The sequence below is a fragment of the Drosophila rhopaloa genome, unplaced genomic scaffold, assembly GCF_018152115.1.
Source record: "Drosophila rhopaloa isolate 14029-0021.01 unplaced genomic scaffold, ASM1815211v1 contig_47, whole genome shotgun sequence".
NCBI classification, from domain to species: Eukaryota; Metazoa; Arthropoda; class Insecta; order Diptera; family Drosophilidae; genus Drosophila; species Drosophila rhopaloa.
The window spans coordinates 3,534,221-3,551,291 of record NW_025335142.1 but is presented as its reverse complement, the minus strand read 5'-3'; the positions used below and the strand labels follow the sequence as shown (position 1 = coordinate 3,551,291).

General features: G+C 44.7%; 1 protein-coding gene across 1 annotated transcript; it reads right to left on the bottom strand.

Annotated features, from left to right (window-relative positions):
- Positions 1-733: 733 nt before the first annotated feature.
- Positions 734-16,626, bottom strand: LOC108052456 (hemocytin). The gene is given in 28 exon segments (XM_017134832.2): positions 734-928; positions 988-1,244; positions 1,303-1,758; positions 1,818-2,030; positions 2,086-3,863; positions 3,933-4,416; positions 4,493-4,999; positions 5,062-5,547; positions 5,677-6,424; positions 6,485-6,734; positions 6,793-6,871; positions 6,929-8,251; positions 8,711-9,259; positions 9,317-10,210; positions 10,648-11,677; positions 11,679-11,767; positions 12,153-12,755; positions 12,818-12,972; positions 13,032-13,189; positions 13,256-13,422; positions 13,584-13,781; positions 13,915-14,010; positions 14,066-14,193; positions 14,251-14,643; positions 14,703-14,750; positions 14,810-14,974; positions 15,059-15,154; positions 16,321-16,626. Coding segments are annotated over 28 exon segments (11,583 nt in total). The 5' UTR covers positions 16,428-16,626; the 3' UTR covers positions 734-802.
- Between the last annotated feature and the right edge of the window lie 445 nt (positions 16,627-17,071).

The following is a 17,071-nucleotide window of genomic DNA, read 5'->3' as shown; positions in this document are numbered from 1 at the left end:
CTGTCTGTCCGTCTGTCCGTCTGTCTGTCCGTCCGTATGAACGCTGAGATCTCGGAAACTATAAAAGCTAGAAGATTGGCATTTTGCATGCAGATTCTAGGAGTTCCTACGCAGCGCAAGTTTGTTTCAAAAAGGTGTCACGCCCCCTTTAACGCCCACAATCGCTTATATACGATTTTAAAAATTTAAATATTTCAGAAAAGTAAAAATGCAGTTTTATTGTGTTTATCAATACCTATCGAAATGTATTTTTCAAATCGGACCATTCGTTTAAAAGTTATGCGTGATCAAAGTTTCTATCTCCATCTCCCTCGCACTCCCTTTACATGAGTAACGGGTATCTGATAGTCGGGGCACCCGACTATAGCGTTCTCTCTTGTTTTTATGATGTAGCCCCTTCTTAATTTTCAAAAAAAAAAGCTTTGCAGAAAAGTGACCCAAAACCTGCACTTCTAAGCCCATAACTTTTCTTACAGACATCAGGTTTCAAAGTGACATACTTGCAGAAAAGGTACCCAAAACCTTCTTTTCTAAGCCCATAACTTTTCTTACAGACATCCCACTTCAAAATGGCATTCTTCTAAATGATTGTGGTTTATTTCTCTAAAAATCTGTGTTCCCAACTATTGTGTCGATTTTTCATTTTTATAAGGGATTTTTTAAAATGTGTTTAAAGTACTTACTTATAAATCTTATACCTTGTCGACAGAAAACACACTGAAGAGTATATATATATATTTTTTTAATTTTTATTGTAAATGTTCGATAGACTTAAACCTAACAAATGACTCTCCTGAATATATTAATGTAAACGGTTGCCGAGTAAGTTCAGTAGTGGCACCTGCACATCCGGCTGCATTCTCACATCGATCGCGGCGTCCGAAAATTCCGAGCACGGCGAGCAACCGCAATTGGATGGCACCTCGTGCTGAAATGATTAATTTAATCAATTAATGTCATGACAATTAATGACTGGTTTCTACACACCTTCTGAGTAAACGTATGGCCATCCTCGCAAATCATTTTCACTGAGATCGGGTGATAGGATTTGATGCTGCAGCAGGTGCAGAACTTTTCGTGCATGTCGGTAAGTGTATTATACTTGGATCCAGAGGAGCAGGCACCCTCGCAGTCGGTGAATCCCTGAATGGGTTCGGCATTGACACAGGATCCATGTTCTGGTACAGGGAACTTAAGGATTTCCTTCGTTCGCGATTCGGCCAGAGAAACAGGCAAACAAGTCGCTGTAAATGGAAAGGGATCGATTGAAGTTGAACCTAATTATTTAAAGAGTCTACCCACATTTGTCCTCCACCAGCGGTTCCGATTTGCAGCGCTGACAACAGCCATCTTGATATAGGAGGTGGGAAAGGCAGCTACCAACATCTGGGCATATTTCATTCGAGTTGGTAACCAAAAACTGCCCATCCTTATTTAGGCAACTGTATGTCGTGCAATTGTCGGCCGATTTCCATAGCGCATTGATTTCGTATAGTTTTTGCTCAAAGATACATGAAGTCTGGACACATTGGCCACAGCACTTCTTGTTGTCCAAATGCTGATAGCTGAATCCAGGGGCACAGTCTGTCAAACACTGCTCCAAAGTGCTGACCACCTGGGCATTGCCATCTGGACCGTAGGAACATGTCTCCTTCTTGCAAACGTCCTTGGCATGCGTCCACTTATCACCCACCTGCTTAGTGAACTTTGAAGTTTCGTCGAGCTCATATTGAACAATGCACAAGTCCTTGGGAGGAACTGAAAGTAAATGAAGAGTTTTTAACTGGAAAACTGAAAAGAGAAGATCTCTTGCTTACCACACGTGTGAATGGGGCAACACATTCCGGCATCCTTGGTGGTCTTGACTTCATAAAACCGCTCTTTACAGTTAATGGGTGCCAGGGGACACAAATCTGGCTTGCACTCAATCTTCTGAGTGGGGCAGCACCCTTCTTCAATCTTTACAATAGCCTCGCCTTGAAGCAATTCCCGCAGCTTAATAATCTCACACTCATCCTTGGGCTTGCACTCTGAAAAATTTTAAGTTTAAGCCAAGAATATATTTCAGAAAACTATTCGACATACCGCATATATACTGGGGACAGCCGTTAACATCCATCTTCTGCTTCTTGAACTGCCCGGGACCACAGATGGGCATCAGAGGAGGCAAACACACCTTTTCTGGGTCTTTAGGCTCTGGGACACATCGATATCTGGGACAGCACTCCGCCTCGCTGACAATTGTCTGGGGTTTGTAGCCTTCGGCACAGATATTCTCCTCCACCTGGCACTTCTTCTCCACACACGAGGTCTTGCCCTTCTGATCGCACTGGCACTCCGTGCACTTATCCTTCTGCCATTTATCGCCAGGCAAATGGAGTCCATCATCGCACTTTGTGCAGGCTATTTCCGGGATACACTTGCCGCCATCCATTACCATTCCGGCGGGACAGAAGCAGCCTTCGAAACGCTCCGAAGTTAGACACATCTCATCACTCTTAAGAGTGTGAACGACGGCCTGGTTTTTCAAGCTCACCGCATCGAATTCCGACAAGGCCTTAATGGTATCGCAGTTCTTGGCACAGCCACATGGCTCGTAGACCATATCGCTGGGGCATTCGTATGGGCAGAGCTGTGGTCGTCTCCAATTGGTGCATATTCCTTGCTGGTTGCATTCGTTGGCATAGGCGGCCAAGGCCACACAAACTCCCTGTTGGGTATTTCCAGGCTTGCAGATGTCCTGCTGACAGGCGGAGACATACGCAATGGGATCCACGGCCAGCGGGCACTTGCCGAACAATTCCGGATTGTAGAATTGCAGGCAGGGATCCCTTTCTGGCGGCAGGGGAATGCACTGCTCCTTGGGCACATCTTCGCTCAGGCATTCTTCCACCAAGCCAAGCTTCGGCTCATCCGCTTGCCAACTCTGTATTACGTCCACACCGGGCTTCCTCTTCGCCGGATTGGGCTGAAGATCGTTGGCTGCATTGCCATTGCAATCGCCACAAAGTCCCTCCATCTTGCTGCCATATTTGATACTTGGTACGCCCAAGGAGAAAATCAGGTCTTCGAAAGACGCCGTCAGCTCCACATGGGATTCCGGAAGGGAGAGCACCAGCTCCTTGCCCACCACCTGTCGAAGGCTAATCCAGCTGTCCTTGAAGGGTATCTGCTTAACCTCGAATCCATCGACCAGGACCTGCAGGGATTTGGGTTTCTGCGGAATACGCTGGACATGGATGACATGATCGCCGTTGAGAATGTGCAGGGATTTGGCACAGCTGCCGCCCTCCACTGGGGTTGGCTGTCCCAGCTTCTTGCAGTCATCCATGGTGGCGTACACCTGGAAAGTGTGCACCCCAGGAAGGACCACATCGCGCGACAATAGGTATGTGCAGTTGCCATTAAAGCTGAAGCTCTTGCGGTCGTAGGTCATGTACTTGGATGCACCCAGGGCATTGCACACACAATCCTTGCACTCGGATATGGGCACGCAGTTGGGACCCTTTCGGACGGTTCCTTCAGGACAATAGCAACCCGGGAAGCAGGCATCCGGGAGAACGGGGCAGTCGTCACCATGAACATTATCGCAGGATGGCTCACAGCGTCGCTTGTAACAGTCCGTGTGAACCAACGGCGAAGGACAATTAATCTCACACTGAGCCACGGCTCTCCAAGTGGTCAATTGCACTAGGGGATTGACGCTGAGACATTTCTTCACAAAGCTCTCCAAAATGTTGCACTTGCAGGCGGCTGTATCTCCATTATTAGCCAGCATGCAATTGCAGGCAGCTTCAAGGCAATAATTATTAAGGAATTGCTTGTAATTAACGGCCTTGTGGCAGCGAGCGAAGGTAGGATGGCTGTCGAGAATTATATTTAAATATGAATACATAACTTAACTGAAACACAAGTTGTATATAAGTACTTACTGAATGATATTGCACAGCTGCAAAGCCTTTGCCTGCATCTCCCTGGAGCACTTGAGATCTCCACACTGATCCTTTGGAATTCGCTTGTCATACCAACTATCGCCAAACTTCTCGGTGTTTGGTATAACTTGACCATCCGGTGACCTCTTGTCATCCTTTGGATTTCCATTGTAGTAACCGCACAGACCGTCGACAGTGCGCATAAACTTAGATGAGATGCCCACTTTGACGATTCCAATGTCATCTAGTTGCACCCAGAAACCATATTTGGTGGATACGGCCAGGAGGGTCTTACCCGGCTGGGAAACCACAAATGAAGCCTTGCAAATGGGGGAATTTATTAGCTGCTGCACTGTGAACTCAAAGCCGTTGAATTTGAGCTTCAAGTGAGGCAGGAGTATTAACTCGTTGCCAGCCTCGATATCCTGGATGGTGATCACCTTGTGACAAACTTTGCGAGTCTCGTCGCTACATTGCTGATGAACTGAAAAAACATTTAAATAACAAAAGTAATAATAAGTTTACGCATAGAATTAATAGTACTCCATAGTATTTCCTACCCGATATAGACCAACTGCTCTTGTGAATATCTCTGGCCAGGATGTGACTGCAAAGTCCGTACTTGAAAACGGTGCCATCAAATGTGGTGAAACTCTTGCCGCTAATCTCACACACATCGTCTTTGTTGGGTCGAAGGACACAGGTATATCTTAGACAGTCTCCAACCTTAGCCGTACTCATGTCCAACTCCACATCGTATTTTTCCGGACACTTTGGTTCCGTGCAGGTGATAGTCTCATTCTTGTCCACTTGCTTGTTGGGAATGGGCACACATGTAAACTCGTCGCACTGCTCCTCCTGCTGGAAGTCCAATTCCTGGCTGGGCATAGCCAGAATTTGTTCCTTGGACGAGATGAACTTGGTCTTCGTGATAGTCAATCCATCGTCCACAATCGATACCTGTTTCGAGAAGGTAAACATCTTGGACATCTTTCTCGACTTTTTCTCCGTAATTTTAATCTTCATCTGAGGCGGGCAGACGGGCACGGGACAGGTGATGACTTCAGCTGAAAAAGCCATTTCAGATGTTAAAAAGATGATAAATTTAATTTAGAAATATTAAACTCACTCTCGTTCTTTTCTCGCTCGATTTTGGGTACCACAGTGAAGGAGTCACTGCAACTGGCATCCTCATCATCAGCACAGTCCTGAACTCCGTTGCACCAGAGAATCTCGGGGATGCAATCTCCACTGGACGGGCACAATCTTTGATGTTTGGGACAGGACTCGCACTTGCAGAAGCAGTCGCTGGTGATCACCGGACGCAATTTGGCATCCTGACAGGGCGGGCACTTCTTGGGCTTGCAATTCTTATGTCCTCCGAGTACGCAAACGCACTCTTCGCAGGCCGAGTTTTCGAACTTATTACCTATCGGATAGCTAACGTAGTTCTCTATGCAAGGACACAGATTGTGCTGGACGCAGTTACTGCCATCCCAGAAACGTTGATCATCACACTGGCATTCGGAGGTCGAACTGGAGATAGACACACCATTGCAAACATTGCATTTTGTGGGCTTGGCTTCCTCCACAGGCACTTGACGTTGGATTTCAGCTAAAGCAAAGGATAAAAACAAGAATGATAGCTATAGTCCAGAGCCCCCATTTATCCTACTATCCATTTCAAAGGAAATTTTTAGAATATAAACAAAATACTGTGGTCCCAAATATCCTTAATACTTACGATACGTTAAGAAGCATCCCAGAGGTTCAATGCGCATGTTAATGTTTCTCTCCCAATAAGCTGGCACAATCTTGAGGTACTGCGTTAGTATCGGATTCTTGAAATGATGTCTGCGTTCAGTTTCTGCATCAATGTTGGCCTCGAAGATGCGTGGCTGACCGTTAGTGGAGAGCACTGTGTTCCAAGTGGGTTTATTCTTAGAGAACATAACCTTGTAGCCGGTGACCCATCCATCCGGACCACCCTTTGTTATAAATCCAGAAATATTCCGTGGCTCCAAGAAATCAAACTCAACGAACTCATTCTGACTGTTTGCAAGAGGACGCCAAGCAAGTGGTGTCGATAGTTTTAGCAATTCCAAAAGCTGTGATTTCCTTCCCTGATTGGGCTGCTGCCATAAGCTACTGGATTGAACCTGGTCCTGGTGCATTTTACCCTCATCCACACCCATTAGATCAATGCACTCCTGATCCACCAGTTGAGCTGGACGCTCTGTTACGGGTGGAATTGTTGGAACAATTGGCACTGGGAGAGGTTCAACCTTATCTCCGCAAATCAGCAGCTCCACACGCATAGCGATGGACCCGTGCCATTTAAGAGGATAAATGCGAAGTGAGCTTGCTTCGATGGGAATCTTGAAAAGAGTCTGTACCGGAGCCCTTGAATCCAATGGACCATTGAACATCTGCGGGTTTTCTGTCTCGTCCACCAGATAATGGTAAGCAATTCCATCATGACTATGAAGGATCTACAGGAGCGAAAGCAATAAGTTTTATCACAATTAAGTGTAACATTACCAAGAACTTACCTTGAAGAGGGTCACATAGTTATCAAAATCCGGGCTTCCAGCCATAATCACGCCATAGAAGGGCTCTGGCTTTCCAAAGTTTAGTTCCAGATATTGCATTTGATCATTAATGCTGGGGGACCAACTGCCATTCGGATGATCTTTAGTCAGACGAGCCATTTTAGGACCGTGTTCTGGGGCCAGCTGAGAACTAGCATTAAATATAGTGTCGGGCTGTGAATGCCCCGAGTTTTCTATCTTGGGAATGAGGCTAGGAAGGGACATATATTAATTATTGTTTATTTTTAATAGGAATAAATTTGTTTTACCGTTCTGTTGAACATTGCAGAGGTGGGGTGAGGGTAACAGGATAAATGGGAACCAAGGGTATCACATCCACTTCACCATCTGAAATGAAAGAGAAGACATAAGCTATGGTATTATACTACTTTTATAGCTACTTACCATCTGTCTTGGGAACGGGCTCCTGCTTATTGGGCACACAAGTAAAGGCATTGTCGATGCACTGGCATACCTCAAACTCTCCAATCACGGGCTTGTGAGGCTGGACATAGTGCTCAGCATTGTCCATGCAAGGACATTCATCGGCATGAACACAGGTGTCCTCGTCCCGCCAAAACTTTCCAAGCTTAGGACAATCTGGTCGCTGTTCGTTTACACAACCCGGCTTACAGTGCTCGCCGATCTGGCACAGACCTCTCATCTTCAGGATACTGCCATAATAGTGACAGGTATGTTCACATTGATTGGCACACTCCGACTTTACCTTTCCGGGTGGACATTGTTTGATGGGCTCCAATTCGGGCTCTGGTTCCGGCTTCAAGCCACAACTGGGCTTGATTTCGGTGACGGTGGCTATATGATCGCAAATAAACATCGTAGGATTAAACATCATGTACTCCCCGCAGGTCTGTTCCACATAGATCCATCCTCCCTCGACTCCTTTGGGCTGACAGTGCAGGAACTTGTGGCAATCGCCGGGGAATTCCTTGTACTCCACAATGGCAGCATCGCAGCCAAGGCCAAGCTGTGGTTTTTCTGTGGGCTTGGGTGCAATTGGTATGGTTTCCTCATCGCACTGACAAAAGGCACGCAATTCATAGTCGTGACATTTTCCAATGCATCGAAGACCCTCCTCCAGACTGCAAATCACATTCTCGTCCATTTGTTCTGGTGCCTCGTGCGTTTCTTTCACCCGGCACTCCACCTTGGTCATGTAATCCTTCAGGCAAGTGCCGTAGACATTTTCCATGCGATCGTAACGAGGCACCTTCTCCTCATCATTCAATCGCACACTCTTGTGTGAGGTATCCCGGTCCTTGTCGCACCATCGAGTCCATCCCTTGACGCACTTGGTCTGATTTTGAGTGGCCTGAGGAGTGGGTACCGTGGTGCCCTCAATAAGTGGAGCAGAATGCGGGGTCGTCACGGGAATATCGCATTTTACACCGCTGCAAATCTCCTTGCGCTTGGAGCATCGGCAAGTGGCACACGAATCGGTATAAGTGATGTCACCCTCGTAGAATGTCTTGCCGTCTCTCACCATACAGACTGGCTTACAATCTGCTTTGGGTACACAATCGCGGTAGGTATCGTTCAGATAGATAAATCCATCATCGCACGGCTTTATGTGGCAACCCTCGAGGCAATTCTCCCGGTTGCACATCCTCTCCGCAATTCCCTGATCAAGGAAGTTGTCACAGGTCTCCACAGCACAAGCCGGAGTACAGGCCTTATAATCCGAACAATGGGGATCGCATTGCATGGCTTTACATTTAAAAGATCAATGGTTTTGTTATGGTAAAAAGCTAATAAAATATGCATATAACTAAAACTATCTTACTTAAACTTATCATTAGTTTTGCGGATTCTTTACCCTTTGGCATAATCTTTGGATGAGAAAAATTTATCTTTGGAGACCAAAATAAAATGGGTTAGACATCTATTAAATTAGCTTAGTGCGAATAAAACTACTTAGAATTCCAAAAATACTTAAAATTGAGAATCAAAAGTATAGATTTAAAAATAAAAAATTGAAAAATCCTCCGAGCTCCTTCTAATTTATTAATATGAGTGTATTGACTTCTGTCTCTCTTTTTATTTCCAAAATTGGACAATCTGATTTATACCACTTTACCAAAGGTGACCTCAATTCATGGTCTGATTGCAATTATAGTTTCAGATCGAAGTATTCAAATCGGGTGTAGATTGATACAGTGTACTCACGGCAAAAATGCTGGGCCCTCCAGCGGATGTTGATGCCTTTCTGGGCACAAGCATCCGCATAGGCAGCCATGGCGGTGCAGAGGCACTCGCAGTCACCGCCCTGGTCACAGGCACAGGTGTCGAAGATGCAGCGCTTCCAGTAACGTTCTAGGGGCACCTCAGCATGGCATTCCTTGAAGAGATCCGACTTCATAGCGCCGCACTTCAGTTGGGCCCACGTTTCGCGTTCCGGATGCAATTTGCAGGCATCAATGGGTGCCACTGGAGCCGAGCAGTGGGGCTGCAATTTCCAGGCGTGGCCAAAGAGCATCGGGCTGGTCTCCAATCCCAGCGAGGGTGTCTGCATGTCATCCAGACTGTTGCCATTGTAGTTGCCACACAAGCCACTGACTTTCTGGCGCCACTCGTTGCCTAGTTTCACATAAACCCGCGTTCCCTCGTCCCATTTCACTTGCAACTTCAACGGGATCACTTCAACTACGACGAAAACGCCAGCTTTGTAAATGTGGAAGGCATTGTGTCCTTTCGAGTTGACACTGTCACGAAGTTCTGAGGAAAAGAACATATATTATTTAAGGGGCTGATTTTAAATGGTGAATTACTAACTCTTAATAGGCGTCTTATTGGGATCAGTGCTGTATGCAGAATCCGCGCTAAGAAGTAGCGATTCTTGAGCATGGCCAGTCAAGGAGATTTCCAAAGACTTGGAGCACGTCACGCCCATTGTGCCACATAGAACATTCTGGATGGTTATGCTGAATCCATCGCCATTGTCGAAAACTCCTTTGGCGAGGACATAGTCGCAGGCACCCTGGAAGTCAAAGTCGTGACCATCGAAGGATGTGAAGTGGGAATCTCCCCAGACGCTGCAAGTGGACTCGCAGCCATTCTTCGAGCACTTCCAGTTACCAGCCTGGCACTCGCACAGATTACAGTCCTCCTTGATCTTCTCACCATCATCGTAGCTCTTTCCGGCATGATGACAGGAGCAGTTGGTGGGCAGGACGCAGGCCAGGCGGGAAGTGTCATAGACGTAACCCTCTATGCAGACGCAACCGGGTAGACAATCTAAAGAGTCGGCCACGTACTTGTCCATGTTCTTGCAGGTTTTTGGTTCTTTGGGTGCACACTTCGTAAACTCGGCGAAGGGCTGTTTGGTACATTTTGAACGCAGCTCCGAAGAAGGTGGATACTTATCCTTGTCACCTGGCTCGGCATCCTGGCAATCCCACACGCCATTCGTACAGGTGCAAATGTCCAGGAACTGAGCGCCCGGACGGACCTCTTTGTATCCTGGTCTGAAGGACATGCCGTCAAAGGTGCACTGGCACTTCTGCTTGGGCACACACTCGCCCTCCTCGTTGACGTATTCTCCATGCGGGCAACGACATCCCTCGACGCACTCCCGCTTGCAGGAGCCCTTGCTGGGCAGATCGTCACAGGACAAGGCACAACCGTCGCCGCACTCATCGAACACCTGGCCCATTGGACATTTCACAGCTGCGAAAAGAGTGTAAAAAATATATTAATTGCCATCGAAAACTAGGTTTTTTTAGACGGAAAATATGAGCCAGGACATATGTTTACTATATAGTACATTTTAAATTTTGAATTTGTACTTTAACTGGTGTAACTTTGCCTAAAAAAGACTAAAGATTTTGTTAACTTTTCAGATGACTTTAAAAAATAAAATTGTAGACAATTTTATCATCAATTTTTAGAAAATATGCACAAAAACGATAATGCAATATTAATGTCAATTTACTGGAAGTTTGGTTACGAGTTCTGCAAAGTATGGATTTTCATTTTTGATCCATTATATTAAATGTTAAATCTAAAATATTGATTTTGTCGGACGGTAAGTCTGGCCATTTGAGTAAAAAGTCAGTATTAGGACTTTGTTAGCAATTTCATATTAATTAAAAACTGAGACTCACCGCACTCTTTAACTGACATTCGCCAGCCGGTCTTAACGCCCTGTCGCATACACTCGGTGCCGTAGGCCGACAGAATGGGACAGAAGCACTTGGACAGATCGTCCTTGCAGGCACATGTGTCGTACAGACAATCCTCGTAGAACTGCTCCGGTTCGACCAGGAAGTGACAATCCTGGAAGATGTCCTGCAGAATCCAGTCGCAGTGCTTCTCAGCCAGGGCTTTTTTCTCCGGATTGAGGGTGCAGGGATGAGGTCCTTGGTGGGTCTCGGCCTTGAATTGGCAGGTGTCCTTGGTGCGCCACTTGTCCGCAAAAGGCTCCACGGCCGTCTCCACATCACCTTCGGGCGTTAGGAAGTCATCTTGGGTGTTCGAGTTGAAGGTTCCGCACAGACCCTGCGTTTGGCCACGCAAACTGGGCGGGGCGTCGATATAGACCCGCGAAACTCCGTCCCACCAGACGCGAATGCCATCTGCAAACTCCACGGTCAGGAAGGTGGAACTGGCGCGTCGAATCAGGATTTCCCCAAGACCCAGCATCTTCGGTAGCTTTACAATCGGCTTGTCATTGACCATGGTGGTTAGACCCTGGTCCAACTTGATCACCGATGGAGTTCCGTCACGTAGAACGAATCGAATGGTCACGGACTTGGTGCAAGATGGATCATCGGGGGCCACGAAATTCATGGCCTCCGAAACGGCTCCCGAACAAGCCACATTCTCCGCCTCCACCGACATGCTCTGGGTCTTCAGCAGATAGTACGAGCACTTGCCCATGAAATCGTACCGTTTGCCATCGAATGTCTGATAATGCGGATCTCCAATGGCCCCACAGCGGGCGCCACATTTGTCCTCCGTGCAACGCCACTGACCGTTCTTACAGGTGCACGTGTTGCAGTTCTTCTTGACCGTCGACTCCGGCTTGAACTCCTTGCCGCGCAGGGAGCAGGGGCAAAGTTCGCGGGTGATGCATGCCTCCTTGTACTGCACCGTTCCCTCCGGACAAAAGCAGCCCTCGTTGCAGGCGCCCTTTCGTGGCGGGAATGGCCAAGTCCGAGTCGCAGGTGGGCTCCACATTGGGCCCACAGGCCTGATAAACGCGTCCGAATCCACAGCTTATGGCTGAAAAAAAAGTTTTGGAAAAAGGGAATAACATTAATAAATATATAGTATTAACAATTTAACAATTTAAATAATAATTTTGAAGTGTTAAATATAATAGTTTTGAGATAATATTTTAAAGGATTAATGCAATACTTTAAAAGGCTATAATATTGTTATTTTTACAAACATTCACCCGATTTAAAAAAAAAATGTTCACGGCACAAAGAAAAATGATGTTAAATGTTTTTTTCTTAATTTAATATTAAATTGTGTGCCGGAAAATGTTTAAGTTTATAACAGCGAGTGTTGCGAATGTCCCTTTAAAGTCTAATACATTCTTTTTTCCCCGATTTTATCTGCAGTCTATAAAACGCATTTGAGCTTAGTTTGGTTTTATACTTACGACATATCTCCAGATTTCGCCAGCCGTGCTCCAGCTTGACGCCCTTGAAGGCGCACTCCTTGGCCAACATGGCGATGGCGTCGCAATTGCAGCTCTCCGGATGCTCCCGATTGGCACAATTGCAATAGTCCGCCATGCAGGTGCGGATCAAGGCGTCGTAGTTGAAGGGCTTGATGCATTCGCCGAGCTTCTCGTTGGCCAAGAGGCGCTCGCAGACGGAGACGGCCTTTTGGAGCTTTGTCTGCTCACAGGAGTCCATGCCGAACTCTATCTCCGCACTGTTCTCCACCTGGCACATTTCACTGTGATCCTCAACGCGCCACGCGTCGGCGAAGGCCTTCACAGTCGCCAGTTTTTTGCCCGTCCTGGAGGACAAGTCCGTGTTGTAATCACCGTCTAGGGATCCGCACAGACCACCCACTTTTCCCCACATCTGGGGACCAGCCTGCACGGAGACATACTGATGGTGATCCCAGTCCAGCTTGAGTCCCACGGACTCCAGATCGATCTGGACATGCTGGGCCACGGGCATGACTTTCATGCCCATAACTTGGACAGGCATCGGCAATTTTTTAATCGGCGTGGACAGTTGCATAGTACCATCTAAAAGTAGTGATTGTATTATTTAATGTTCTATAAAATCCGATTGGATTATAAGCTCTCACTTAGATTCTCGAAAGTGTAGAGTACGGATTGCCAAAGGATCTTGAGGGTGTGCGCGCAACCATAACCAGAGCCATAAGGACATGCCTTCAGGATAATATCGAAAGTACCCGAAACCTTGTCCGTAATCAGCGTGTGTGAGCAGGAAAGGGGAGCCCTGTAGGGAAAATGTATTTACCCATCTAAATCAAGTGTATTTCATCACGTTGCACTTACTTGAAGACCAGACCATCGAAGGTCTTCATGTTATTGCCACCCCAAGTGGTACAAAGGGCTGGTCGTGGAGTCTTGTCAATGACGATATCCAATTCGTTGCTTTGGTACAAGGAATAACTGCTCATGGTGACAACCGTTTCCTCCGATGACCACCATTCCTAGTTAATTAAGTTGTTAGAAGACGAGGTTATTGAATTCAATATATAAATGTTACATTAACGTACAGTTCTTCTTTCTACATCCCGATACTTAGCCAGCAAGGCCAAAAGCTTTTGGCGTTCGGTTTGGATTTCCAAAGCCAATCCCCCACTCGCAGTGTGTTGATAAATTCCTCCCGCCTGATGCGTTATCTTACTTGTTTGTGTTTTGGGACCAAGGCTGTAGCCATCAGCTGGAGAAAAGTGTTTTTGAAAAATAACATTATTTATAATTTTGCCTTCGACAGCTTGTCTTATTATTATTAGAGTCTATTTGTAGAAAATGAAAGGGGTTAAATATAGCTGAACACTTTATAAAAACAGGTATTATTTAGCTGGTCAATTTTAAACTTACGAAGTATGCACTTTGGTAGCGGTTCAGGAAGATATTTTCCTTGCTGATAGGTACACTTGTACTCTATGTCGAGGCGCCCTTGGATCTTCAATCCCGGGACCGGAGGGCAGCTGAATGTGCAACGAGCCTCCTCCATTTCATAGGCACACTTGTAGTTGCCATTAAAATTGGTATTAGTCACATTGCAACTTTGAATGTCTGAAAATTATACAATAATAATTAAGGTGTTTCGAAATGTTTTTTAAATGCAAATTAAAATGGAACGGGTAATAAGAGTAAGTTTTTTGACTAACACATTAAATGTGGAAAATCCTTTTATTCGTATACTTACTATATTGACATTGGGCACCCCGGAACATCTTAGAGCATTGGCAGACATTAAAGCTAATGCATTGTCCACCGTTCTGACAGGCGGGGGCACAAGTGGCTGAAAGAAAACATTGTAATCTGGAAATTTCCAATTTTTTAATGGCATCACTTACGGGCACAATCGGGTGGCTTGGAAAGACCAGTTTTAGTGTGCACCCACTGGCCGTTGCGGCACTCAATATTGGTGATGCCACTGCCGTCTGGGAACTGGAATCCCCTCATGCACTCAGCATGGCACATACTGCGATGAAGGTAAGGTTTTAGGCGCCTTAGCATCCTTAATCATATCAAAACTCACTTATTCTTGCAGGATATTTTGGAGTTCTTCGGTACGCTTGGAAAGGAAGCACATACGGACTGCTTCTGCTGGCACAAGGGTCCGTAGTAATTCTCCGGGCACTGACAGACCCCGGCAGAGATGCAGATGCCGTTGTTCTGGCACCGAGGAGTGCATTGAGCCTGGCAGGGTGGCACCTCCGTGAATGCAGAGTTGGCCACGATCCATCCATCGTTGCTGCAGAACATCTCCAGGAATTGTATTTCCTGGGCAAAGCTATAGCCAGCTGGGCAAAAGACCTTACAACGCCCATTGTGGCACTCGGACAGAACATTTGAGGGCAGCGCCAAGGCGGAACACTTTCCAAAGGCTGCCAGGACCTGGCCACCAGTTCCGTAAAAGTTTCCCTGACTTCTGTTTTAGATAAGTAATTTTAATGGATAGGATTCACCTTTTCTAAGGCTTTCACTCACCCCTTTCCAATGCCAAATGCTCCCAAGGTTTTGGTTAGGAATCCTCCTCTGTGATTTAAAGTTATGTTAAAGAAAGTTCACCCCAGTAGTATGACATTTAAGCTTACCCAAACCCGCTTCCACTAGGATAAGACGTCTTTATGCCGCCGCCATATCCTCCACCGCCATGACTTCCACCGCCATATCCTCCACCGCCATATCCTCCACCGCCATGACCTCCACCGCCATATCCTCCGCCGCCTCCTCCTGACCCACCGTATGAGTATTTCGTGCTATAACATAACATAAATAATCCAGTTATATAATCCCCGCTGAACTTGGCGAATTATCTCGCTTTCTTTCGACTTTATCATTACCTAACTGCGGGGGCTTGAAGGAAGTTGAAGTTAAAGTGGCGTTCGTTGCGAACATTCTCGTTATCGACGGCTTCCGGTACGGCTTGGACCAACGGGCTAAATACAAAAATAAATTATGCAATTATTTAGATTAAAATTATATATATTCAAATTTTAATGGTATTTTTGTTTTTTACTAAATTTTATCTGAGCTTCTTAAAAAAAAGTCCCTAAAATGTAGCGCAAGCTTGTATTAAAAGAAAAAGTAAGATATCGGATTATATTTTGTATATATTTTAAAGTCTTGTTTTTAGGGACATTAGAAATATGAGAAAAGTTCCTCTGTATAAGGATTAGTATTACAATATTAAACAAGAAAGCAAGCAAACCGAAGTTTATCTACCCTTGCAGTTATTACAAAACGACTACATTTCGATTTCTATGCCTATATTACTAAAAACAATGAAGCTATGTCGGTTTCGCGCTGCATTTTGACATCGTTTCTATTGTAGCTATATAATATTGTTGTTCGATTTTGACAAAACTAAAATCGTAATTCTGATATAGTAAATAATTGTTTCATAATATCTCAAAGGAATCACACATATTTTCATTTTTATTTTTTTAAATTTGTTTGATTCTCCTAGATAGGGTCTCCTTTATAGGGTCGGAAATGTCTCCTTTATTGCTTTGCAAACTTTTGACTGAAATTATAATAGCCTCTGCATAAACATTAAAACCTAATCTGTAGGAATGGACACCCTTTCGCAAAAGGCGAAATGTTTCCTAGATTAAATATTTATTTAAATGACAACACCTCCTATTAGAGATAGAAATACACTTTTTCATGTACTCTGGTTGTCAAGGAAATCAACTGCGAAGCTCTAATCGACGCATATAAAATTGAAACCAATCTAACTCTACTTCTAAAAAAATTCTACCAAAATCAGAAAAGGAAAATAAAAGAAAAATTTTTTTAATAAAAAATAAAATTGTGAATAGAATATGTATTGAATTAAGCAACAAAATCATCATTTATGTAAAAAAGTTTTAAAATTGTTTTGTGACTAGTCCAAAATAAATTTTTACCAATTTAAATTACAAAAAAAAAAACAATTTAAAAATAAATATTGTTTAAATCAATTTATTGATTTTATTTAACCTAAAACGAGAGAATTAATTTTATTTTAACACTTTTAAATCAATAACTCAGTAATTTTTAGAACCAGTCCAATCTTGAAATTTAGTTATAAATTTCATACTTTCACTGTCCGTTCACTCACTTTATATCCTTGTCATCCTCATCGTTCATTATAATGTCTCCATCCTCCGCCCATACAAATGAGATAAGTAGCAGCCACAAGGACAAAGAAATCACTTTGTTTGCCATTCTATTTGGCAGATGCACACTTTTTTGGTTTAATTGTGCACACAGGAGTATCCTGTTGGTAGTTAACACTGGTAATCCATTTCTGCCAGGACACTGCTGAGATGTTTGTCCTTTTAATACCCTGGGCTTAGACCATAAAGACTTCTAAGCACTAAATCACTTTTCACTTTTTAGATATCCACTGAACTTGACGACTTCAAAGCGCGATCGCTACTAATGGTGCCAATGGATTGGGAGCGCCTTTTATAGGCCCGATGGCGACGCTCTATCACACTTTCTGGGACCTTTATCAACTCTGAATTGTTAGGGTCAAGCCCACAACAATTTATCCAGAATTCGCAAAAAAAAACAACACCATCTTCAGCTTATCGGCTCTGCTGTGCTTAAATTAGCATCGCGAATGGTTTGAAACTGTGCCAAGTTTAGGCTGATGGCAATGCCTAGCTGATAATCCCATTTCCGGGAACTATGTCATAACTTTAGAACTATTTGCACTGGGGAGTTTTATTTGGGGTAGCCCCAATCCGCTGTTATGTCGCCATTCAATTTATCTGGACAGCAATGAAATACGTACTATTTTAGTTCTAGCATTGAACTTGAATTCTCAAAGTTAAATCATATAATTTAGCCATTTAATCAAAATT